We start from the raw sequence: 25742 nt of genomic DNA on the forward strand, positions 1-25742 counted from the left end.
CGATAGAGTTAAGGGGCAGGGGATTTTATTCCCGTTACTTCCTGATCCCCAAGTCCAAGGGAGGTCTGCGGCCCATCTTGGACTTGCGCGGACTCAACAAATTCGTAGTAAAGTTGAAGTTCCGCATGGTCTCTTTGGGGGCCATTATCCCTTCCCTCGATCCTGGAGACTGGTTCGCCGCCCTCGACATGGAAGATGCATACTTTCACATCTCAATTTACCCACCTCACAGACGCTTCCTGCGATTCATGGTAAGCAGAGTGCACTACCAATTTGCAGTCCTTCCCTTCGGCCTATCCTCGGCCCCAAGAGTGTTCACGAAATGTATGGCTGTCGTGGCAGCGTACCTTCGTCGGCAAGGGATACAGGTGTTCCCGTACCTAGACGACTGGCTGGTGCGCGGTCGCACCAAGGAGCAAGTTCAAGCTCACGTCCACAGAATAGTGCACATATTCAACGAGTTGGGCATCCTACTCAACAAGGACAAATCCACTCTAGAACCTACCCAGAGAATAGATTTCATCGGCGCAGTTCTAGACTCCAGACGTGCACAAGCCATCCTGCCAGACAACCGCTTTGGCACCATCACGAGCCTCATTCAAGGGCTACAGGCCTTCCCAACTACCACGGTGAGGTCGTGCCTTACCCTGCTGGGTCACATGGCTTCCTGCACGTACGTAACCAGGCATGCCAGACTTCGGCTTCGCCCACTTCAAACCTGGGTGTCATCAATATACCGTCCACATCGAGACAGCCTGAACATGGTGGTCACGGTCCCGAACTCGGTCCTGGCCTCCCTCACCTGGTGGCTAGATCGCAATGTGGTCTGCGAGGGGATGCCATTTCACGCCCCACAACCCTCTCTGCACCTGGTCACAGACGCGTCATCTCTGGGTTGGGGCGCCCATCTCAACGAACACCATACCCAGGGCCTGTGGACTGCACCCCAGTTAGCCCTGCACATCAATGTTCGGGAGCTGATGGCGGTGCGCCTGGCGTGCCAGGCATTCCTCAATCTCCTACGTGGCCGCTGTGTGTTAGTTCTCATCGACAACACCACGGCCATGTTCTACATCAACAAGCAAGGAGGAGCACGTTCGTCAATTCTATGCCAAGAGGCCATTCGCCTGTGGGACTTCTGCATCGCCCACTCAATCCATCTCACGGCATCGTTCCTCCCTGGAGTCCAGAACACTCTAGCGGACCGACTCAGCAGGTCCTTCCAAACGCACGAGTGGTCTATCCGTCCGGACATTATACATTCCATCTTCCAGAGGTGGGGGTTTCCCCAGATAGACCTGTTTGCATCTCGAGACAACAGGAAGTGCCACGTGTTCTGCTCCCTACAAGGTCGAGCTCCGGGCTCCCTCTCGGACGCCTTTCTGCTTCCCTGGAAAGACCACCTGTTTTATGCCTTCCCTCCGTTTCCTCTGGTCCACAAGGTACTGCTCAAACTGCGCAGAGACCAGGCACAGGTAATTCTGATCGCTCCTGCATGGCCAAGACAACATTGGTACACCACACTGTTGGAGCTCTCGGTTCAGACACCGATCCCGCTTCCGTTGGATCCGGATCTCATCTCTCAGGACCACGGCCGGTTGCGTCACCCCGACCTCCAATCACTCCACCTCACGGCGTGGCTGCTCCATGGTTCACCCAGGCAGAGCAGCAATGCTCGCACTCTGTCCAACAGATTCTGCTGAGCAGTAGGAAGCCCTCAACACGCACCACGTACCTGGCCAAGTGGAAGCGGTTCTCCTGTTGGTGCGAACAACGAGCCATGTCCCCGTTGCAGGCACCCATTCCTCTCATTTTGGAATATCTCCTCTCCCTAAAACAGCAGGGGTTGGCGATATCTTCAATTAGAGTTCACCTGGCCGCTATATCGGCCTTTCACCCAGGGGAACTCGCGTCCTCGGTATTCTCTAACCCGATGGTCGTTAGATTCCTCAAGGGCTTAGACCGGATGTACCCACAACAACGTCAGCCCGTTCAGACGTGGGACCTCAACCTGGTTCTCTCCAAGCTCACAGGTCCTCCATTCGAGCCACTGGCCACCTGTTCTCTTTTGTACCTATCCTGGAAGACAGCCTTCCTTGTAGCCATCACCTCAGCAAGGCGCGTTTCTGAACTCAGGGCGCTTACATCCGAGCCCCCTTATACAGTTTTCCATAAGGATAAAGTGCAGCTTCGTCCACATCCTGCCTTTCTCCCTAAGGTGGTTTCTCCTTTTCATATCAACCAGGACATCTTTCTCCCGGTCTTTCATCCCAAACCACATGCCACTCGCCAGGATCAACGTTTGCATTCCCTGGATGTACGAAGGGCCCTGGCCTTCTATATTGACCGCACAAAGCACTTTAGAAAGACGACGCAACTCTTCGTTGCAGTGGCCGACCGAATGAAAGGCTCACCGGTCTCCTCACAACGCCTATCCTCCTGGATTACGTCTTGCATCCGGACTTGCTATGACCTGGCAGGTGTCTCAGCACCGCACCTCACCGCTCACTCCACGAGGGCCCAGGCTTCCTCGACGGCTTTCCTGGCACAAGTTCCGATTCAGGACATTTGTAGAGCAGCGGTTTGGTCATCAGTCCACACATTTACAGCTCACTATGCACTAGTGCAGCAGTCCAGAGACGATGCTGCTTTCGGATCAGCGGTTTTGCACACAGCAATGTCTCACTCCGACCCCACCACCTAAGTTGGGCTTGGGAGTCACCTAATGGAATGGATATGAGCAAGCACTCGAAGAAGAAAAGACGGTTACTCACCGTTGTAACTGTTGTTCTTCGAGATGTGTTGCTCATATCCATTCCAAACCCGCCCCCCGTCCCCACTGTCGGAGTAGCCGGCAAGAAGGAACTGAGGGGGCGCCGGGTCGGCTGGGGTATATATTCAGCGCCATGAAGGCGCCACTCTAGGGGGCTCCACAGCCGACCCGCCGGTGTTGCTAGGGTAAAAATCTTCCGACGATCGTGCACGCGGCGCGCGCACACCTAATGGAATGGATATGAGCAACACATCTCGAAGAACAACAGTTACAACGGTGAGTAACCGTCTTTTATTTTTCTCCACCAAAATCCGCCCACCTTGGCACTCAAGGGGGCTGGTGTGAAGGCAATTTGGAGTCTTGTCCTTCACCCGGCTGAAGGGAAATACCTGATTCGCAATTAACTCCTCCCCATTCCCTCCTTCCCCCACACACACTTAATACCAGAGATTTCAGGCTGTAAATTAGGTGCCTGAGACCATGGTGAAAATGAAAGTGGGACTCTTGGAATCAGCTCTCACCACTCACTGCATGGAGTCCCCCAGTCCCACCCAGCTCCTCTGTCATCGTGGGCGTCTGGTTTCGGCTCCCAAACGGACTGTGAACTCTCAGACTGGAGGAGAGGAGTTAGAACAGCTCAAGACAGCTTTCATGACACGAGAGGCTTAAAATCTGTTCTGGGCGGTTAGCAAGGGGGCACTGATGAATTGTTCTCCATGGCCACTGAAGGCAGGAAAAGCCGTAATGGGATCTGCCAATCAGGTGCGTTTCCTGAGTTCTCAGACAGCCGACCTGCATTCCCGGCGGTATCCAGGGCCATCTTCCAATGGCTGCTTAGCCCATATTGGGGGCTCAGAGGGAGGCAGTTCTGATTCCAAGAACATACTGGCCCAGATCTCCCCATGGCTGCTTACAAGAGCTCCAAACCACCTTTGAATCTTGGCAGGGGAACCAGACAGCAAATGTGAAAAATTGGGACGGGGGTGGGGGGTAATAGGAGCCTATATAAGAAAAAGATGCAAAAATCAGGACTGTGTCTATAAAAATCGGAACATCTGGTCACCATAAATCTTGGGCACATTCCTCTCATGTCTTTGATTTAATACAGTTCACGTTACCCTCTTATACAGAGGGTATGCTTCTGATCTCGGGTATAACTCCACCGAAAGCAACAGGGTTACACCAGTCTAAAGCCTGCGTGAGGCCAGACTCAGAGCCAGGGGCTCTAAAAGTTAACAGTCAGTCAGAACTCTTCGAGGTTCGACAAGGCAGGGGTGAAAAGCCACTCTTCTCAGTCTCGGGTCCTTCTTAGACATCTGGGCTGTCTAGCGCCCAGAAGTGGCTGGGTCTGTGCTTTGTACAGCCTGTGTTCCCCGCTACAGCACAAGGATCAAACACACTCAGATGAAACACTGGAGTTCGTGCAGGACACAAGACGTCGCGGGTTGTGGAAGTCCTGGCCGGAGCTCTGTGATCAAGGGTGAGTTGAATTTTACACTTTATATAAAAATGGGAAGTGATCAGTTCTCTATGCGGAGTCTGCTTGGGGCACTTTGGGTTGAAAACACACCAAAGCCCTGCCATGCAGATCAGGTTTGGCTTACGGCCAATAGAGCCAGTTTGCGGACTCTCCCAATCTTTTGGATTCAGTCACTTTCTGCACAGCCACTACTAGAGCGCCAAAGCCAGGTGGGTTAGGTGCATTTTTACTGTCTCTCTCATCCACAGAAGACAACGCCGGGGAGCACAGGTTAGTGGAGAACCTCTGGAGGCCTATGTCCTATTCCTGGCACCGCCACTGGGTGCAAGTCAAAGTCAGCTCTGTGCCTCAGCTTCCAGCTCTGTAAAATGGAGGCGACACAGACCTCCTCTGTGATGTGCTTTAAGATCCACTGATGAAAAAATGCTTTTATTAGATGGCCTCATGTCAGCCTGGGTAGAGGCATCCAGTCATTTAGGACACAGAGCAGCTGGGGCCAGGGAGATGATGGGTTACTCAGAAGTTAACACCAAAGAAAAGGTGCAAAGTTGATCACTCGTTGATGCTACTCAGTCGGGGATTAGTCTGACCGTGAAGAGGATGGACAAGGGGAGTTCAAAGCTCCTGGCTACTCAAGCTGCCCACGGTGACACGCAGGAGTCAGAGATCAGGAACATTCGCTCATTTCCCCGCGGCCGCACAACCAGAACACAGGACCTGCTGCTGCTCTCTATTGACTTGGCCTGAATTTGAGCCGATTACCTTGGACGAAGAGGCTTTGGAGGTTATGACCAATCCCCTGAGGCTTTCAGTCCCCCCATTTTCATATCAGAAAAATAGCTATAGCCCTTTTGTCTTTCAAACTCATGAAACTATTCGTGTGAGAGCTAGAGGTTATTTTTATGGCAGCCGAGGGATAGAGTGAAGAAGAGGATCTATACATTGCACTGTAATGGACCAGTGGTCTAGTTAGAGCCGGATCTTGTCTCACCAGGGGTCTACACTAGATACTCAAGGAGGAAGGTGCAAGAAACCTTACGCAGGGGTAATTCTGGAATAGAACTCTGCCCTGAGGGAGTTTGAGTACCGGCTACCCTGCTCTCGGGTAGTTGGTTTATGTGCTGGGGCAGGAGGGGTTTTATAACAATACTCTCATGAGCCACAGGCCCACGCCCATTTTTTGAATCCTGAGAAGCTCTTGGCCTCAGCATCATGTGACCATGAGTTCCACAGGCTCGGCCTGTAAAAGGAAACACTTTCCCAACTCAGTGATTTTTTTCCCCAAAAAAGGAAGGGGAGGGGGTTTGGCAGCTAATGGCACCTTTCTTGGCGAAGATTTGAACGGAGACGCTTGGAATTTGTGACCCAAAACACAATCCGCATGAGACCACTGCTGTGTCCTGCCACCACGGAGGTTTATTAAAAAGAAAAAAAAAATCCACAATCTGTTATGGAGGCAAACAGTAGAAAATAAAAACCCACCAGAAACCAGGGGCCTGAGGGGGTTGGTCCATTGGAGGAGGACAGCCGGATGGAAGGCACTTGGAAAACGGGATAGGGGCAAGCCAGGAGGGGGAGCCTTTACTGGTTGCGTTGAGCAGCCTAAAGTGGAAGGTCCTCCTTGATCAGGACGCGCAGAGGGCAGATCCTGAGGGACCCGGGCGGCGTATCAGGCTTCGGGTTGCCCACGTAGAAGTAGGGGAACACCTCGCCACTGAACTGCTCATGGAAGGTGTAGATGTGGCTATTCTGGTCGGCGTCGTAGAAGGAGAGCTCGCCCTCGTCGCAGTCCAGTTCCACCCGGATGCGCTTGAGGTCCCGGAGCACCGTCTCCGACCTGGCCGAGTTGGAGGCCCGGCATGTCTCGCTGTCCGCGCCCTGCAGGCGGTAGATGTACCAGAAGCCCGAGCGGGCTTCATGGTGGAAGTTCCACCGGCGGCCGCCGCGCTCCTTGGCCACACCCACACGCCAGTTCGTGAGCCCGCCCAGGTCCACCTCCCACGCATGGGAGCCCTTGGAGAAGCCCCGGGAGCCCAGGACGCAGGGTGCCGAGGAGAAGCGCTCTGGGTTGTCCACCAGTAGCTTATAGCTGCCGTTGGTGATGCTGGTGAGGTTGCTGGAGACGGAGAGCCACCCCGCGGCGGAGTTGGGGTCAAAGCTGAAGGGAACTGAGAAAGGAGATTTGTCAGGTGCCAGGAGCGGCCTTCGGAGCTAGCGTCGTGCTGGTGCGAGGTATAGCCCAGGGCAACCACCCCACCTGCCAGACTCCACCACCCAACCTCTCCCCCAGCCCACCCCTTGTGTCTGGGGAAAGCCCCAGTCCTGACTCGAAACCCCCATCAACAAGTCCCTCCTCAGAACAACCCTTGCTAGAGCGTCCACAGGGAACACCAGGTGGCACGTGGTTCACACTGCTCCCAACTGGCAGGGGCCTTGCCCCTCCTAGCCCAGATTCACCATGACTGGCGGGCTCCTCGCCTGCTTATCATGATAGGAGCATGTGTGCAGAGCGCAGAACCAGCCACGTATGGTTAACCCCTTATGTGCCAAAGCGACAGGCAAGGACGGACCTGAGCTTGAAGTTCTGGGCAAGGTCCCGCACCCCAAGGCTCTCCCTGGACATCCCCAGCTTAGCCCCAAACCCACAGATGAGCTCTGCCAATACAACTCGGTCCTGAGCAGCAGCACCCCCTGGTGGAAACCCCTGATATAACCCTGTGGTTATCCCATTTCATCTTCAGCTGCAGCACCCCTGGCTAGCCTAGAGTGTCCCTAGCCTATCCCTCTATCTCTGCCATTGCACCTCTCAAAGCCACAGCATCCCCACCTCCTAGGCTCGTTATGAGCCCCACACATCACCCCCACCCCAATATACTCAGTAGAAGGCAGAGCTAAGCTGCCGGGCAGAGAAGAAAGCCTTTCTAGGATGGACTGAGGGTGGCACTGGGTAGGAGATTAAAGCCCAGGACCTCCAAGGGAGCTTTCTCTGAAGTGCTTCCAGATCCACGCGCAGGGCCAGTGAGACAGGCAGAACCGCGGGATCTCCATGGGTGGATGAGACGATGGTGTTTGGAGGAGGGATTTAGGTTTATTAAGCACAGGGGGACCTTTAGGGTCAGAAGGAGCCGATACAGGAGGGACGGGTTTTGCCCAAGTCAAAACGGACCCAGATTGCTGGCACATAAAATTAAAAAAGTCAGGGGAGTTTTTAAACTTAGGGCTGGGGAAGCTAACAGATGCCGCCCTTAGGGGAGGATTTATTAAAGACGATACTTTATATCCGAGTGAAGAGGAGAAGATGACAGAATACTGGTAGGAACGGAAGAGAAACAGTCAAAGGAAAATGTCCCATTCAATTACATCACATGAAGGCAGACAACTAAATATTGACAAATGTTCTAAGTGCTTGTATACGAATACAAGAAGTCTAAATCCTAAGATGGGTGAACTTGAGGGCCTGGTATTAAAGGAGGATATTGATATAATAAGCATTGCAGAAACTTGGTGGAATAATTTTATTTCAGGTGACACGCTGATACTAGGGTACAAAATATATAGCAGGGGTCTCAAAGTCCCAGCCATCTGCGGTCTGAAAACCTCCCCACTGAGGCCTGCGGAGGAGAGACGCAGGCAGCCACGCTGCTGGCAATGTCTGCTGCAGGCACCGCTCCCCGCAGCTCCCATTAGCGGTGGGAGAGCGACAGAGACAACATCACTAGTATCTGACATAGGAATGAGAGTAGGTCACGCTGATGTGGGAGTAGCACTATAGGTGAAAGAATCTACTATGAAGGAAACCGTTCCATAGACTCTACAGATAGAAATTCCATGCTTGAATAATAAAGAGAGTCTAGCAGTAGGAATATACTACTGACACCGAAGCAGGATGGGGCAGTGATTATGAAATACTCAGGGAGATTAGAGAGGCTACAACAAACCACACACACACACACACACACACACACACCCCCCCCCAATAATGGGGGATTTCAACTATTCCCATATTGACTGGGTACATGTCACCTCAGGACAGGATGCAAAGATACAATTTCTACACAGGTTTCAGAGTAGCAGCCGTGTTAGTCTATATCCGCAAAAAGAACAGGAGTACTTGTGGCACCTTAGAGACTAACAAATTTAAGCTTATGCTCAAATAAATGTGTTAGTCTCTAAGATGCCACAAGTACTCCTGTTCTAATTTTTAGACACTATCAAGGACTGCTTCTGGGAGCAGCTGGTCCTGGAAATCGCAAGGGGAGAGGCAATTCTTGATTTAGTTCTAAGTGGTACACAGGATCTGGTCCAAGATGTAAATATAGCTGAACCATGAAGTGATAGCAACCATAATGTAATTACGTTTAAGCAGCCTTGTAGGGTTGAAAATACCACAGAAAATTCAACTTCCAAAAGGGGAACTGGACAAAAATGAGGAAGCTAGTTCAACAGAAATTAAAAGACACAGCCACAAGAGTGAAATGCCTACAAGCTGCATGGAAACTTTTTAAAATCACCATAATAGAAGCTCAAACTATTTGTTATCCCAACAAACAAACCACTAATAAGAGGACCAAAAAAAATAAAAATGCCACCATGGCTAAACAGAGTAAAAAAGGAGGTTAGAAGCAAAAAGGGATCCTTTAACAATTGGAAGTCAAATCCTGTGATGAACAAAGGGGAAGGGGGGGGGGGGGAAAGAGTTCCCTTCTATGGACACCCAGCCAGCCAGCTAGCTATAAAGTCCCTCTTGGTGGCTGCTTGCTTTATCTGTAAAGGGCTAAAAAGTCCTGCAGGTAAAGAAAAGGGAGTGGGCACCTGACCGAAAGAGCCAATGGGAAGGCTAGAACTTTTTAAAATGGGAAAGAAGCTTTCCCTTTGTCTCTGTTGTTCTCTCTGGGCTGAAGAGACGGGAGCAGCTGGAATGCTGTGTGAAGTTTGGACCAGGTATGAAAATTCATGGTCCATACCTAGAAGGATTTATTGGGACAGGGCATGTTTAGATAGACGGGATTAGGTTTATTTCTTTTATTTACTGCAAGGCTTGCGGGCTCCTCCGTGCTAACCCCACATGCTTTTGTTTGCTTTAAGCTGAACCCCCAAGAAAGCTATTTTGGAAGCTTAATTTTTGGAATTGCTCTTTTAAAATCTAGCAAAAGCTTCAGTTCCAGATGTATTTTTTTTGTTTTAATAAAATTTACTTTAAGAACAGGATTGGATTTTTGCTGTATTTAATTTTTAGAATCCTTGGGGGGCTCCCACCTTCTGCACTCGAAGTGCCAGAGTGGAAACTCAGCCTCACAAATCCCAACTGAGGAAAACAGAAAGGAGCATAAACTCTGGCAAGGCAAGTGTAAAAGTATAATTAGATAGGCCAAAAAAATGTGTCTTTTGCTAGTTCTTGTTAAACTAAACAGCAAAAAAGTTAAGTCCATCAGAAGCAGGAAGCCTGCTAAACAACCAGTGGGGCCACCGGACGACTGAAATGCTAAAGGAGCACTCAAGACAAGACCAGTGCGGAGAAGCTAAATGAATTCTTTGCATCCATCTTCACTGCAGAGGACGTGAGGGACATTCCCGCACCTGAGCCCTTCTTTTTAGATGACAGAGCTGAGGAACTATCCCAGACAGAGGTGTCAATAGTGGAGGTTTTGGAACAAATCAATACATTACACAGTTATAAGTCACCAGGACCAGATGTATTCACCCAAGAGTTCTGAATGAACTCGGATATGAAATTGCAGAACTAACAACTGTGGTATGTAACCGATCGCTTAAATCAGTCGGTGTCAGATAACTGGAGGGTAGCTAATGTAATGCCAATTTTTTTTTTTAAAAAGGCTCCAGAGGTGATCCTGGCAATTACAAGCCAGTGAGCCTAACTTCAGTACCAGGCAAATTGGCTGAAACTAGAGTAAAGAATAGAGGAGATCATGCTGACACATAAATGAACACGATTTTTGAGGGAAGAGTCAACACAACTTTTGTAAAGGGACATCATGCCTCACCAATCTATTAGAATTCTTTGAGTGTGTCAATAAACACGTGGACAAGGGTGATCCAGTGGATATAGTGTCCTTGGACAAGGTCCCTCACCAAAGGCTCTTCGCAAACTAAGCAGTCATGGGGTAAGAGGGAAGGTCCCCTCATGGATCAGTAACTGGTTAAAAGACCAGGAACAAACGGTAGGAATAAATGGTCAGTTTTGACAGTGGAGCGAGGTAAATAGCAGGTTCCCCCTAGGATCTGTAGCGGGACCAGTGCTGTTCAGTGATCTGGAAAAAAGGGCCAACAGGTGGCAAAGTTTGCAGATGATACAAAGTTACTCAGGATAGAGTTAAGTCCAAAGCTGACTGTAGTGAGATCCCTTTGTAGGTCTTTAAACTGGGTGACTGGGCAACAAAATAGCAGATGAAATGCAGTGTTGATAAACGCAAAGTAATGCACATTGGAAAATATAATCCCAACTATACACACAAACTGATGGAATGCAAATTAGCGGTTACCATTCAAGAAAGATCTTGGAGTCATTGTGGATAGTTCTCTGAAAACATCCACTCAATGTGCAGCGGCAGTCAAAAAAGCGAACAATGTTGGGAATCATTAGGAAAGGGATCGATAATAAGACTCATAATATCATGCTGCCACTATATAAAGCCACAGTACGCCCACCCCTTGAATACTGCATGCAGATCTGGTCACCCCATCTCAAAAAAGTTATATTGGAATTGGAAAAACTACAGAGAAGGGCAACAAATAAGGAGATTAAAGAGGCTGGGACAGTTCATCTTAGAAAAAGATGAGTAAGGAGGGATATGAGAGAGAGGTCTATAAAATCATGACTGAAGTGTTATTTACTCCTCCTCATAACACACAAGAACCAGGGGTCACCCAATGAAATTAATAGGCAGCAGGTTTAAAAGAAACCGAGGAAGTATTTCTTTACACAACGCGCAGTTAACCTGTGGAACTGGTTGCCAGGGGATGTTGGGAAGGGCAAAAGAATAACTGGGTTCAAAAAAAGAACTAGATAAGTTCTCGTGGAGGATTGGTCCGTCAGTGGCTGTTAGCCAAGATGGTCAGGGGCACAATGCCGTGCTCTGGGTGTCCTAAGCCTCTAACTGCCAGGAGCTGGGACTGGCCAACAGGAGATGATCACTAGAGAAAGAGCCTTGTTCTGTTCATTCCCTCTGAAGCCCCTGACACCAGCCACTGTCAGAAGACAGGATACTGGGCTAGATGGACCATTGGGCTGATCCAGTACGACCATTCGGAGGGAGGGATAGCTCCGTGGTTTGAGCATTGGCCTGCTAAACCCAGGGTTGTGAGTTCAATCCTTGAGGGGGCCATTTAGGGATCTGGGGCACAAATCTGTCTGGGGATTGGTCCTGCTTTGCGCAGGGGGTTGGACTAGATGACCTCCTGAGGTCCCTTCCAACCTTGATAGTCCGTGATTCTTATGCATGTCCCACTGCCCTCTAGTGGATAAGATGAGGATCTGCATGTGTGTAAGTCTTGAGACGGGGCTGTCTCTCTAGCTTAAACAGAGCAGAGAGTTGAGCTTTCTTCAGTTTAGCAGCATCTGGAGTCTGTTTATGCAGCACCTAGGGCTGCTCCCTGTAACCCACTGTTCAGGGTGTGTTATTCTCTGCAGATTGGGGACAGAGGAGGAATCGGTTACAGCTCCCAGCCAGCGGGTTTGGTCAGGCTCTTAGCTCTGCGTCCTAAGACACAAACCAGCCTGGGTTACATGTGCCAGTGTAACAACCCCGCATCCAGGTCGTCAGCAGGGTTTAAACCCGCAGCCTTCAATGCCACAGGCCTCTACCACCTGAGTGAAACGAGTAAGTGCATTAGCAGTAGCAGGCTGTTAGCCTCCAGGTGGACCAGCCCCAGTAGCTTTGAAGGCATGCAAAGCTCCATGGTGCTCCCAGCCTGGAAGTCTGAGCACCTTGTGGTTCTAAGTTACCCGGTGCATCGGCCACCACCTGCCCGCCTCACTCACTGCCCTGTGTCCTCAGCGCCTTACCTACTGTAATGATGTCCAGCATCTTCTTCCACACGTCATACTGCAGCGACCCCAGGAACTTGGGGACATCAACCAGCATTCCCGGCGGGATGGCTTCCGGCTCCTCTGCTGTGCAGGCAATTCTGGGGAGATGCGGGAGAAGGTTACATGGAACCCGTCGGGAGAGGCCATGTTCCGGGGGGTTACCGCAAAGGATCGCTTAAGTCGGGGAGGGCGTTCTGTTCTGCCTGCAGGTGATGGTTACAGTCCAATGTCCCACCACTGAGGCAGTTCTCAGGGTCAGCCCAGCACGAGGCTAGGGGGTACTGTGCTGAGGGAGGGGGGCGTCTTTCAAACGGGGCTTTGAAACCAAATCCTCAGGGATTCCACAGCACTTTCCCTGGTGAGATTCCAGCTTGGGTAGTTACAGCCTGTCTGCAACTGTCCTTCGTTAATCTGGAGACGGGACCCTTCGTTTCCAGGCCTGAACGGCTGCCTAAGGTCATTCCCGGGGGGCTGGGGGGAGCAGAGCTGCAATTCCTACCTCGGGTACTGGAGATTAGTTCAAGGCCCAACGTGGAGCTTGGGAGGGTGAGATTAGAATGGTTTCAACCCCGATTTCGCACCCCAGGCTCCTCTTTACCACATGCGATTTGTAAATTGCTCTGGGACCCAAGGGATCACTAGCTGCATTGTCAGAGGTGCTTGGCACCGGCAGGAATTGCTGGTACTCTGCAACCTCGAAAACAAGGATCTCTATGAAAGTACCACCTCCATCTATTTGCAGCCATACGTATCCCGCAGCGTTTTCATGTCCCCCGCAGGAAGGTTTTGAGGTGGGGTCTGTGTCACGGACAAAGCCGTTTCACTCGGGATTGGGAACGCCACGGGACTTGGTTTAACAGGGCCGCGTTTGAGCCAATAAACCCCAGCTGTACATTCAGGATTTCAAACACTCAGGAACCTACCTGCGCTTGCGGTTCTTGTGTTTCTGAAAGAGAGAGACGTCGCACGTTAAACACGCACAAGGCGCTTTTGTAACCATCAAAGGAACTGACAATGGTGGGCAGAAACGTGCCCTGGAGACCGGGCTGTTATGCACTGGAGCATCTGACTGCACAATCGGGGGGGGAGGGGGCAGTTTGTTAGTCTCATGCCCAGGTTTGGGGCAATCCAAAGTGCAAACCCCCCACAACAAAGCCACATGCTTCTGAGCAGGTTTCAGAGAGACTTTACGTTGGAAATGTGATTGTTTTGCCCGCACAGCCCGGCAGAGCTGCCGACTCACAACACAGGCAGGAGACAGGCAAAGTCTCCTTTCCCGGTTGCATCCCATTCCCTTCTAATTATTCCCTCCCCTCTCAGTCCCTTCTGTAGCACACTAAGGGCTTGTCTACATAGGCGCCGACTCTGTGGGTGCTCCGGGACTGGAGCACCCATGGGGAAAAATTAGTGGATGCTCTGCACCCACCGGCAGCCAAACTCCCGCGCAACACGCCCCACCTCCTCCTCCCCCCCGCCCCAAGTGTGCCATGTCCCCACTCCTCTGCCTACCTCCCAGCGCCTCCTGCCACCAAAGGCAGCACTTAGGACTTTCCAGGAGGGAGGAGCAGGAACACGGCATGCTCAGGGGAGGAGGCGGAGAAGAGGCCGGGCCAGGGTGGGGACTTGGAGGAAGGGGGTGGAATGGGGGTGGTGCGGGGGGGGGGGGGGGTGGAGCAGCCGGGAACAATGGAAGTCAGCGCCTATGCTTGTCTACACTTGACCCACTCCAGCGGCGCAGCTGCAGCTTCAGTGTAGACACTCGGGGGTTCTCCCATTGGCGTAGGGGACCCAGCTCCCAGAGAGGCGGTAGCTAAGTCAATGGAAGAATTCTTCCATCAACTCAGCGCTGTCCACACGGGACTCGGGCTGGCTTACCTACGTTGCTCGGGAGGTGGATTCTCTCGCCCCAGTGACAAAGCTGGGTCAATCTCATTTTCTAGTGCAGACCAGCCCTAATGGGTTTGCTTTCAGCCCAGGCAATTACACCCTTCAAATACGGGGACAGATCCTCAGCTGGTGTCAGAGGAGCTCCATTGAAGTCCACGGTTTACCCCACCTGGGGGGGGGGGGGGGTGTGGAGGGGGCTGGCTCACAGTTTTTATGCTCCAAAGCCAAGCTGCATGTATCTAGCTCTGGGAACCCCTTCGCTCACTGCAAGTCAAGCCCCCACCAGCCCTTAGTGGCTCTGGGCATCATGTGTCCAAACCCTCTCCGATGCGCCAGCGTCCTTGGGGGAGCCGTGCTCGGAACGGACGTCAGCTACCCAGAGCTACATAGAGAGGGACCAACCACTTCTATACTACAGGAGGCTTCTGCCCTAAATTGCAACTGTCATTCTTCGCTGCCACCTCACATCAGCGCTAGGTCTCCGTACCCTGCCCCCGCCCCGTTAAGCGGGAATTCAGATTATTGTTCCCAGACAAATTGCAGCTTATGCCCTGCCTTGGTCTCCAGATCCTCTGTTATTTCTCAGGAGGTGGGGGGGAAGGAGTAAAGGTTCCCACACAGAGGCCCCCAGTGGCTCTGGTAACCTGTGGTTATTTGGTCCCAGGAGAAGCAGGTGGCTGCATTAGCTATAGCTGAAGACTAACAATGACCATGTGTTAACCATTGCACTGCTGTCATTTGAGCTAGAACCTCTAGCTCCCCTGGGATGTGGGCGGAGCTTTGACAGTGGGCAGAGCTAGGATGTAGTTTGACCACACCCCCTACCCACAACTCCCCCATCTGAGTCAGGGGGGCCAAGGTGAGCACTGAAGGCATAGGGAGGAGGGTGGGAGGGTGGCATTACCCTGAGGAAGGAAACGTCGTCCTCCGTCAGGTCAGCCTGCAGCTGGTTGGCCTCGTGCAGCAGGGCATCGCTGTCCTCCGACAGCTTCTTGATCTTGTCCTCGATCAGGTCCCGCTTGTGCCGGGCCTCCTCGTGCAGCTCTGACAGCACAGCCTTCTCCTCGCCCTGTAGGAACTCATGCAGCTTCTCAAACTCCTTCCTGATCTGATCCTCCAGCCTGGCCACCTCCACCTGCCCGGCAGGACGAAGAGCAGGACCATAGCAGCGACCTGACTTAGACCTGGTGCTTCCCACCCCCAGGGGGTCACTGCACCCAACACCCCCCACAGGGCAACAGGACCCCACTCTAGGACAGGAAGGGAAGAATGTCACTGCCATACAAACAACAACTAGCTGGGGGGCCCCTGCCCCACAGAGTTTACAATCTAAAAAACTGCTCAGAGTTTTTCCAATGACTTTTTTTTAAATGAAAAAAAGTCGGTTTTGTCCAAATCTTGGTTGCACAAAAACCGTCTGAGGCTGAAGAATCTTGATTTTTCAACACAAAAAAACTGAAAGCAAAAATGTGAGTTTTGTGTTTCCCGGATGGCAAACATTTTGGGTTTAGGCACCAACATCCCCGCTGCCCGGTGGGTGCTCGACCCCCCACCCTGCCCTCGCCCCACCCACCCACATTCCACCCCTTCCCCAAAGTGCCTGCCCCTATTCCTGCCCCCTTCCCCCAAGTCCCCACCCCTGCCCCGCCTCTTCTCCACCTCCTCCCCTGAGCACACATGTCCCCGCTCCTCCCACTCCCTCCCAGAAAGTCCTAAGCACTGCCCAACAGCTGTTAGGCGATGGGGGGAGGGGGCGGGAAGCACTGGAAGGAAGGGGAAGGAGCGGGGACATGGTGCGCTTGGGGGGGGAGGCAGCAAGGAGGGGGGAGCTTGGCTGCCGGTGGGTGGGGAGCACCCGCTAATTTTTCCCCGTGGGTGCTCCATCCCTGGAGCACCCACGGAGTCAATGCCCATGGTTTAGGGCCCCCTGGAAAAATTGAAAAGGGAAGGGGAGAGCTGAAAACCCAAACGGGAGGGAAGGGAGTTGAAAGCCCAAATCAAAACGTTGCAATTCAAAATGAAAATTTATCTACCCAATTCCACCCAAAACTGACATTTTTCCTGGAGAAAACAAGAGGGGGCTATTCTGACCAGCTCTGCTAAACAGGGCACAGGGCAGGAGCCCCGTTGGGCTGACGGGGAATGAACACAGAAGTGGTGAAATGGCTTAACTAAGTTCCCCCAGAGTCTGACAGAGCCAGCAGCTGAACCCAGACCCTGAGCCCCACTCCCCGACCCCCAGTCCCTAGGGCATGCCTTTGCTCCCACAGGGAACCCACATTATAGCTTATTCCTTTGGACACCAGCAGAACCTCACTGGCCACCATCCCCAGGAAGAGCCATTGTCCCAGGTGGCAACTCCATGGTCCCTTGGGTTTCCCAGCCATGGGCCAGAGCTCGAGACCGGCCAGCATTTCCCATCCAGTACCAGCCTCCTGCACGGAAAGCAGCCTCCGCTACCGCTCAGTCCATTTCAGAGCCAAGGAGCACTCCAGGGTAGGGAAAACTACAGACTTGCAATAGTTAAACCAGCCACACCTGTGGCCACCCAGCCCATCGTTCTACTAACCATTCCCAGGGCTTAAGCGCGCTGGAGAATGATGAGCCACACGGGATGAGTGCCCCACAACACCAGCAGCTCCCCCAGCCCTGCCTCTGTAGCTGTAACCCCCCCCCCCAATACGGCACTCCCCAGTCCCTCCTCAGCTCAGCTCCCCCAGAGTTCTCACAGCAGCAACTGGCCTCACCTCACCGAGGTCTCCCCCAGGGGAGTTTGGTTTTTCCCTCCCCAGGTCACCAAACCTGGTCCACAGGCCTCCAACCGCCCAGGACCCTCAGAGGACAAGGCCAGGGAGAGCCCCCCATCCCATCCCCGGGCAGGGTGTCCCACAAGCAGGCGATTCTCCAAGGCATGGAGGGCAGCTGAAGGCCTCTCTGCCATTACAAAGGAATGGGGGATCAGGCACCCGGTTCCCGTTTGTGCCTTTGGGAATCTCTCCGCCTCCCTACACCGTCCACTGGGGGGGATGGTTTCAGGAATCTTCATTGGGGGCCTCTGGTACGCTCCCAAAGATCTCTGCTGCCTTGCCCAGGCTTGTCGCGAAGGGATTAAGAAGGGCAAAGCCCAGGGCTCCCAGCTGTTTGCTGGGTTGCAGCACGCGTCAAACAGTGCATGTGCCGGTCCACTCCCTGCTCCTCCGTTACTCCTGCCCCCACCCTCCCAATCCAGAGTCTTGACCCCAAGGCGCAGCACAGACAGGGGCTGATTCTCCCTCCCGTGACCCCAGCCTGCCACCCCACAACACTCCTGCCGTTATGTGGGATTGCTGGCACGGGATGGGGCAGCGTTCCACCCCAGAGATGGCTGCATTTCTGCCACGGGAGTGTGATCCACTAGGTATAGTTTGCAAAGGGCCTTTGGATCCTGCGGGATGAAAGGCTCCATTGAGAGACGTTTTCAAACAAGGCCCAGCCTCAGGCACTGGTCACACAGGGAGAATTGGTGGCCCTGGGCGGTGGCATCAACTAACTCATGACTCTGCTGCCAGGCGGAGCTGGGCGGGGCTGAGCTGTGAGAAAGACTCAGCAGCCAATTCCCTGTGGGTTGGGCCCCACAGCCAATAAGGCCAGCGGCAGGTTTGCGATCGGCTAAGACCCCCTTTGCAGCGCCTGTAGGGCTATCTCCCCGGATAGGGACTGTGCAATCCGCCAACCCACCTCAAACTGGCCCTTTACCTGGTTGTGCTTGGAGATGGACTCGTACGACCGCCGGACTGCCCCAAAATCCTTCACCTTGTCCCGCAGGGAGTTCTCCATGTTCCTCCACTTGGCCTGCAAGAAGGAGATGCTCCTTATAGAGCACGTTCCTCAATGGCAGGCCTTTGTCAGGGACCCGTTTTAATTTTACACACACACACGCGCACACACACACACACACACTCTCCCCCCCACAGCCGTGTGAAGTCACATCAGCTCATTAACTGTTCCCTCTAGTTTTTCCCCCACGCATGTGTGGAATTAATTTTGTCATGTGCATCAATATGGAGCTGATGTGTGACATGTGGTAGGAGTGAGGCCGAGGGGTTCAGAGTGTGGGACGGGGCTCAGGGCTGGGGCAGAGGGTTGAGGTGGGGGTGGGGGTGAGGACTCCGGCTGGGGATGCAGGCTCTGGGGTGGGGCCAAGGATGAGGGGCTCAGGGCTGGGGGTGCAGGCTCTGGGGTGGGGCTAGGGATGAGAGGTTTGGGGTACAGGCTGCCCCGGGGATAAAACAGGGAGACAGGACTCCCCTCAGCTCTCTCCCTCCTCAGCAGCACCTGGGCTAGGACAGAGGCGCACCTCTCCCACAGCCGCGGCAGGGCTAGGCCGGGGCTGGGTTGGTGCCAGCAGGGAGAGGCATCTCTCCCCACCGCAGCTCTGAGCGCCTGCGTGGTGCTTAATAGGCTGCTCCGTGGCCGCATGGCTTAGAGGGAACTTAACTCATTAACAACAACAAGTTGCATTTCGCTAGCCCTTTCCCTCTGGGGACCTCCAAGCACCTTACAAACATCAGCCTAGCCTCACAACACTCAGGAATCTAAACACTCCTGCTTCAGCGTGTAAGACAATCCCTAAGACACTGCCCCTGGGGGCAGGTGAGCCAGTGAATGCCTCTTGCAGGGTTTTCTGCCCCTTCCACTGAAGCATCTGGTCCTGGCCACGGTCTGAGACAGGACCCTTGGCTAGAGGAGCCCTGGGCCTCATCTTGTCTGGAAATCCCCATGTTCCCAATGCCGATTCTCCCTGTTTTGCAGACAGGAAGCGTCCAACGAGAGGGTGAGTGACTCACGCCTGCTCGCAGCACGGCTGGGATGAGAGCGCAGGAGGCTTGACTGCCAGGGCTGTGTCTCAACCACTAGGCTATGCTACCCCCCCCCCCCCCCCCCCCCGTGCACTGTCAGTCGGGGTTATAAACAGATTTCAGAGCCTGCCCCAACGGCTGCTGCCGCATTTGAATTAAGGCACAGCCCCCTCCCAAGTGACTCCCTCGGCCAGTGACGACAGCAGCTCCAATTTCCCTTTTCCGGCTGGAAGAGCAAAACCACTGTCTGGAGATCGGCCCTGCTGCTCTGTTCCCTGGCTTGTGACTGGGGAGAGGCTCAGAGCATCACTGTTCTGCCACAGTGTCTCATCCTTCCCCCATGCCAGCGCTAAGCACACTTTACTGTCCTTGCCCCGTGGATCCCATTCTCCAGGCGTGGGGCCATGGCAGGATCATTGCTGGAGATGGGGCCATTCACCGTCCAAGGACACACAAACGGTCTCCAGGCTGGGGATAGTGCAAGCCGGACCCCATGCGGTCCCGTTCCAGAGCTCTCTCCAGCTCCTGCCATACCACTAAACAGGGCAAGCGACCGCCCTGGGTCTCCTGCCTGGGGACTGGGCAGGCAAGCCACACGGCCCGCCGGCTTTTCAATGCATCCCAGCCACCGGGCGGTGCAGAGAGGAGGGGAGCCGGCAGAGCAGTGAAGCAGCACCCTTACAGACAGGGTACCTTGGAAACCACGCAAGAGCAGAGAGACCTGGTGCCTTTCACTCAGGCCTGTCCCCCCAAACACAGTCACGCTACAGCTGGCTGCCTGCTTACAACCGCCCCTACTTCCTGCTAGTTATTAAGGGGAGCTCCATCAAAATCCCAGTCCCGGGGCCGCAGGCAGTTAGCATGTAAGGCAAGGCTGCACATGCATGATATTCTGCAAGGGGGGGAAAGCTCTGTGCACCCCCCCATCTGAGGCCCCCACTCCCCGCAGTAAGATACACCTCCCTCTGGGTGATCCGAGGTGCAGTCCACTCCCATCGTGGAAGTGCCACTGGGTGCATCCCCGTATCCCAGCTGTGCACATCCCTGTATCCCACCTACAACCAGACCCATACCACACGTGTGCCCCCAGGCCATGGGATACCCGCCGAGGGCAAATCCCTCGTGCGTGCAGTGTCGTCGTGCACGCCAGGTGTCCAAGCCGCCCGGCACACGCCTCCAGGCGCACACCTTCCCCGGCACCACACTCCCGCCCTCGCACGCGTCTCCCTTGCACGTCCAGGCCCGCGCATTGCTCGGGGCCCGCGCTGCCCCCGGCCGCTCACCCTGTAGTCCTTGGCCGTCTCCGCCACCGGCCGCACCTTGTGGCCCTGGTGCTGCTTGGCGCTCTGGCACAGGGCACACACCAGCTCCTTGTCGTCGTGGCAGAAGAGCTTGGCCTCCTCGCGGTGCAGGGCGCACAGGGCGGGCCCGGCCGGGGCGCCCCGCCGGCTCTCCTCCCGCAGCAGCATCTCCACCAGGTTGTTGAGCGTGTGGTTGACCCGCAGCTCGCCCAGCGGGGCCAGCTCCTTGCACACGGGGCAGGCGTGGCGGGGCTGGTGCTCCCACGAGCGGCTCACGCAGGCCCGGCAGAAGTTGTGGCCGCAGCCCAGGGTCACGGCCTCGCGGAAGGGGTCGTAGCAGATGGGGCAGAGCAGCTCCTCTTTGAAGGTGGCGCCGGGGCGGGAGGCGGCGGCAGAAGCGGCGTCGGTCTCCATGGCCCTGCTGCGGGGGCAAAGGGGAGTCAAACCGGAGTCAAACCGGCGCAGAGAGAAACACCCCGACTGGAAAAACCGCTGCGGCTGCTGCGATCCCGGCCGCTGACTCACGGCGGGGGGAAGCCGAGCCGAGCCCAGCCCAGCCCCGCCGGCGGCACTGAGTGACGCGGCGTCAGGCCAGTGGGAGCCGCCGCAGCGCCGCGGTGGTGGGCGCGGCCGGGAAGGGGGCACTGCTCCCGGCGCGGCGGGGGGGATCGGACTGTCTCTGCCCCGGGCTCGCTCCCTCCTGCCACCCAGGGGGGCTCGGGGAAGATCCGCCCCCGCGTAACGCCCGCCCCCGGATCGCAGGCGCCCGCCCCGGCTGCAGACCGGCCAGCGCCCCGTGCCGGGCGGGGCTTTACCTGGGCTCGGAGCAGGCGGCGGGACCCCAGGCCGGGAGGCACCGTTTGCAGCAGCCCCGGGCTCGGCGCTGCCTGCGCGGGGGCCGGGCGGAGTCTCCGGGCATCGCTGGGGCGATCGGACCCCGGGAGAGAGGAGCTGCCGCAGCCGGGTCTTTCCTTTTATGTCCCTGGGCTGGAGCCGGGCTCCACCCCCGGCCGGCCCCTCCGGGGCTAGGGAGCGGCTCCCGCAGCCCACGCCTGGGTGCGGGGTGGGAGGTGCGGCCCGGGAGCGGGACGGGCCGTGGCTCGGATGGGGGCGGAGGATGAGACAGGAGAGTCGCTTTCTTCCAACCCTGTACAAGGAGATTGCTCAGAAGAGGGAAACAGGCTTCGCTTTGCAGCAGCTCTGCAAACCCCTCACCCCCCCCCCGGCTGAGACCCCTTTACGCACTGCACAGATCAGGGCCGCCCAGAGGATTCAGGGGGCCGGGGGCAAAGCAATTTCGGGGGCCCCTTACATAAAAAAAGTTGCAATACTGTAGAATACTATATTCTCGTGGGGGCCCCTGGGGCAAATTGCCCCACCTGCCCCCCCCCCCACACCTGGGCGGCCCTGGCACAGATCCCCAGAGAGACCCCACGGGTCTTGTCGCACTATGATCCATGTGTGTGTGTAGGCTAGTCGTTGTCCCTGGGCCTGTGTCTGCTGCCCTTTGCACTGGCCTTGAGAGGGACCGGAGTTGGGTTTATTAGTGCCATAAATTAATGATTGTCCAACCGTTTGTTACCTTCCTAGATCCATGCTACAGGGCCTGGCTGGTGGCAGTGCTCGACTACCATGGTCTGAGACTCACACAGAGCCCACCCAGCTGCAGAGAGCCAAAGGGGATGTTAGCCTAGGGGTGGGCAAACGTTTTGGCCCGAGGGCCACATCGGGGTATGGAAATCGTATGGCAGGCCATGAAGGCTCATGGGGTTGGGGTGCAGGAGGGGGTGAGGGCTCTGGGGTGGGGCTGGGGAGGAGGGGTTGGGGGTGCAGAAGGGTGCTCTGTGCTGGGACCAAGGGGTTCAGAGGGTGGGAGGGGGTCTGGGGTGCAGACTCCGGGTGGCACTTACCTCAAGCAGCTCCCGGAAGCAGCAGCATATCGCCCCTCTGGCCAGGCAGCTCAGCACGCTGCCCCGTCCACAGGCACTGCCCCTGCAGCTCCCATTGGCCGTGGTTCCCGGCCAATGAGAGCTGCTGTGGTTTCTGGCCAATGAGAGCTGCCAGGGGCGGCGTGCAGAGCCCCCTGGCTGTCCTTACGCGTAGGAGCCGGAGCCGGGACATGCCGGCTGCTTCCGGGAGCTGTGCGGAGCCACGGCACACATGGAGTGGGGCAAGCCCTGGACCCCGCTCCTCAGCGGGAACTCAAGGGCCAGATTACAATGTCTGAAGAGCCGGATGTGGCCCCCAGGCTGTAGTTTGCCCAGCCGTGTGCTAGCCACATCGCTCCCTAGCAAATTGATTCCTGAACAGGAATTACTCATTGAACTCACCCCGTGATTATTTTTGAAATAGGGATAAATTTGCGTACGCTGTAAGCTTCTTACGGAGAATTTGTGGAAGAGGAAAACGGGATGGATGCACAGCCTAAGTTATTCCCCATGAATTATTTGCTTGGCCGTAAAGATAAGTTCTTCCATACACCCACATAACAGCAGGTATTGCCGACCCAATACATTCAAACATTGTGAGTCAGGCCCCCAGAATCATGAGTTTTTAAAATAATCTGGGGGATTCTTTTTATTTGCCTTATAGTTTTTGAACCTTTAGGGTGTCACATTTTCGCTCAGGAAGGGCTAGACGTTTACCATTTTTTAAATGAAAGCGGAGATTCTCGTGTGCTCACGTGACTCCAGGAGCTGGGGCATTAAGAAAAGCCCCAAGCATCACGAGACTTGTGATAAAATCGCAAGAGTAGAAAACACTGTGTTGGGCCTGATTCTCCATTGTCTTGCACTGTGTGTTCTCATTTGCGGCTGTGGAAAGTTAGGGTGAGAAGATTTCACACCCATGTGATTGGTGTAAAGGACAATCCAACGTGCAAGGTGGTGGAGACTCAGACCCTTGTTTTTACATCTCTTGGCTTCCCAGTGCATTGTGTCTCGTCTGTATTTTTCTTATTCAGACTGTAAACTCTTCAGGGCAAAGACTTACGACACTGCCGAGTGCATTGCTGGTGCTTAATAAATATAATTAGCTACTGGGGCTACCTGGAGCCCAACCAGCATGATGCCAGCAGGATGTGTGGTTGCATTTTGTGTGTGAGAGAAGCAGATGTGTGTTTACTAGGAACTGGATTTACTCATTCCGCCTCTACCCTGGGAGGGTAGCATCTTTCTATCACTCCCCAGCCAAGCCATGTACTGAGCAGGGAAGTTCTCGATCCTAGTGTCACTCCATTTCCTGCGTGATTTGTATGCAGAGTGCCCAGCCCCTGGATGGAACAGCAGTGGCTAGCATGGGGTACAGATGGGCAGAAGACGGTTTGCCTCTTCGCGCTCTGTGTGCCATATGCTGTAGCTTCCTGGTCCCCGTCAGCAGTGGTTGGGAGTGGCTCACATCTGGCAGCAGCGAGGTGACCACTGTGCTGGTATCCCTAAGCACCGATCAGTGGGGTATCGTTGCAAATCCACAGCTCTGGTTCCCCATACTCAAAGGGGCGGGGGGCTCAGCGGGGGTTCTGTGTTGTGGGGAGCGGGGCAGGGGCACTCTCCCCAGCCCACAGTGCTGGCCCCGATGCCCTGTGATGGCGCTATGGGGCACAGTGCTGCAGGGAGCTCAGCAGGGAGCGCCGGGGGGCTCGGCGGGGGCACTCTCCCCAGCAGGCAGGGTTGTTTGACCACCTCTGCTCCAGGACTGGCATGGACTATCCCCAGGGACAGGACTCTGCATTGGGTTCTCGGTGTTTGTACCACATCATGGCAGAGTGGGGGCCAATGGCCAAGCTTGAGAACCACCAGGGATACAAACTGATGTTGGGAGCCCCAGCGACTTCCAAGAGCTGCCCTACACGGTAGCACCTAGAGACCCAGGCCTGGTCTAGACAACACAGTTAAATCCATGTAAGACCGTTTACATAGACCTTATTATGTCAGTGTCTACACTACAGCCTTGCTCCCCGCGATGTAAGTGCCCTACTCCACTGACATAACTCCACCTCCACGAGAGACGTGGGGCTTGTCATTGTAGCTAGGGCGATGATGCAGTGCCTGTGTAGACACTGCGGGTCTTACAGCTGCTGTTGGCAGGAGCTGTGAAATGGACAAGAAAGCCAGGCAGCTAGAGCTGGGTCGTTGGCCCCTGCTCCCAGCTAGGAAAGAAGCCGGAATGGCTTCCCCCCCCGGCTCCGGGCTGGGAATGTTGACTGTCTTGTCAATTTCATGGGTGAGCTGTGAAATTGACAAGTCTGCCCAGAGTGTGTGGGGAGGAGGGAGCCAGAACTCAGGATAGCTGGACCCTGCTCCCGGTCCTAGGCGGCCTCCCCTGCTTCCAGCGGGGAGAGGGTGTGGGGGGAGCCCGTCGAGAGCCCAGGAGCCTGTGGGGCAGCCGGGCTCCCAGCAGGGAGCTGCCAGCGGAGCTGAGGGACCGGGCTCTCAGCTCCCCACACGCTCCTGGGGGGGACGCGCACCACCGACCCAAGGAGGGTAGTGTGAACATGCATCTCCGCAGGCTGTAAGTCAACCTACTATAGGTCCACTTAAGTTTCTAGTGTAGACATACCCCCCAGGCCTGATTGTGCTGGGCACAGTCCAAATGCACCGGGGGTGGGGGGGATAGCCCTGTTCCCAAAGACCTTACAATCTAAACAGGCATCACTAACCTCATTTAACAGATGGAGAATTGCAGCCCAGAGAGATGAAGGCCCAGTTCCACAAAGCTACTTAGGCTCCTAATTTCCACTGAGTCCCAGGTCAGTGACTTAACCACGGGGTTACCCCCATTCCCATTGCTCTGGTCTGCTTGTCCCCACATGTCCATCAATGCTTGCGCTGAGTGGCTGCTGTCTCGAGAATGCTCATAGACTCATAGACTTTAAGGCCAGAAGGGACCAGCACGATCATCTAAACTGACCTGCATACGGCAGGCCACAGAGCCTCACCCACCCACTCCAGTAATAGACCCCTCACCTCTGGCTGAGTCACTGAAGTCCTCAAATCCTGATTTAAAGGCTTCAAGTTACAGAGAATCCACCATTTGCACTAGTTTAAACCTGCCAGTGACCCAGGCCCCTTGCTGCAGAGGAAGGTGAAAAAACCCCAGGGTCTCTGCTAATCTGACCTGGGGGGGAAATTCCTTCCCACCCCCAAATGCAGCGATCAGTTAGACCCTGAGCATGTGAGCAAGACCCACCAGCCAGACAGCTGGGAAAGAATTCTCTGTAGTAACTCACCAGAGCCCTCCCCTTGCTACCAGGGGATGAGACACGGCCACCCTGCCCCTGTGCTTACATCGCAAACCCTCCAGCCTGGCCCTGGGCAACTCGCTCATTTCTTGGTACCGAGCTCCCTCCTCACCATAGCAACCCACAAACAAAAGTACCGCAGTGTTCCACAACCCTGCGGCTTCCGCCGGCCAGGAG

At 54.9% G+C, this 25742-nt stretch overlaps 1 protein-coding gene across 1 annotated transcript; it reads right to left on the reverse strand.

Annotated features, from left to right (window-relative positions):
* Window positions 1-5647: 5647 nt before the first annotated feature.
* On the reverse strand, window positions 5648-21309 carry TRIM35 (tripartite motif containing 35). The gene is made up of 7 exons (XM_054024287.1): window positions 21142-21309; window positions 20309-20747; window positions 17923-18018; window positions 15092-15322; window positions 13224-13246; window positions 12277-12398; window positions 5648-6421 (listed from the first exon to the last, which is right to left on the reverse strand). The coding sequence occupies exons 1-7, from the start codon at window positions 21243-21245 to the stop codon at window positions 5856-5858; spliced, it is 1581 nt and encodes a 526-aa protein (XP_053880262.1). The 5' UTR covers window positions 21246-21309; the 3' UTR covers window positions 5648-5855.
* Window positions 21310-25742: the final 4433 nt, after the last annotated feature.

Source organism: Malaclemys terrapin, chromosome 3 (genome assembly GCF_027887155.1).
Source record: "Malaclemys terrapin pileata isolate rMalTer1 chromosome 3, rMalTer1.hap1, whole genome shotgun sequence".
In the NCBI taxonomy this organism is placed as follows: Eukaryota; Metazoa; Chordata; order Testudines; family Emydidae; genus Malaclemys; species Malaclemys terrapin.

Coding starts and splice junctions, on each gene's coding strand:
- TRIM35 (XM_054024287.1), bottom strand. CDS start 21,245: ATGCCCGGAGACTCCGCCCGGCCCCCGCGCAGGCAGCGCCGAGCCCGG. Junction 18,019..20,308: donor AGACGGCCAAGGACTACAGG/GTGAGCGGCCGG, acceptor TCCTTCTTGCAG/GCCAAGTGGAGGAACATGGA. Junction 15,323..17,922: donor CCATCTCCAAGCACAACCAG/GTAAAGGGCCAG, acceptor CCTGCCGGGCAG/GTGGAGGTGGCCAGGCTGGA.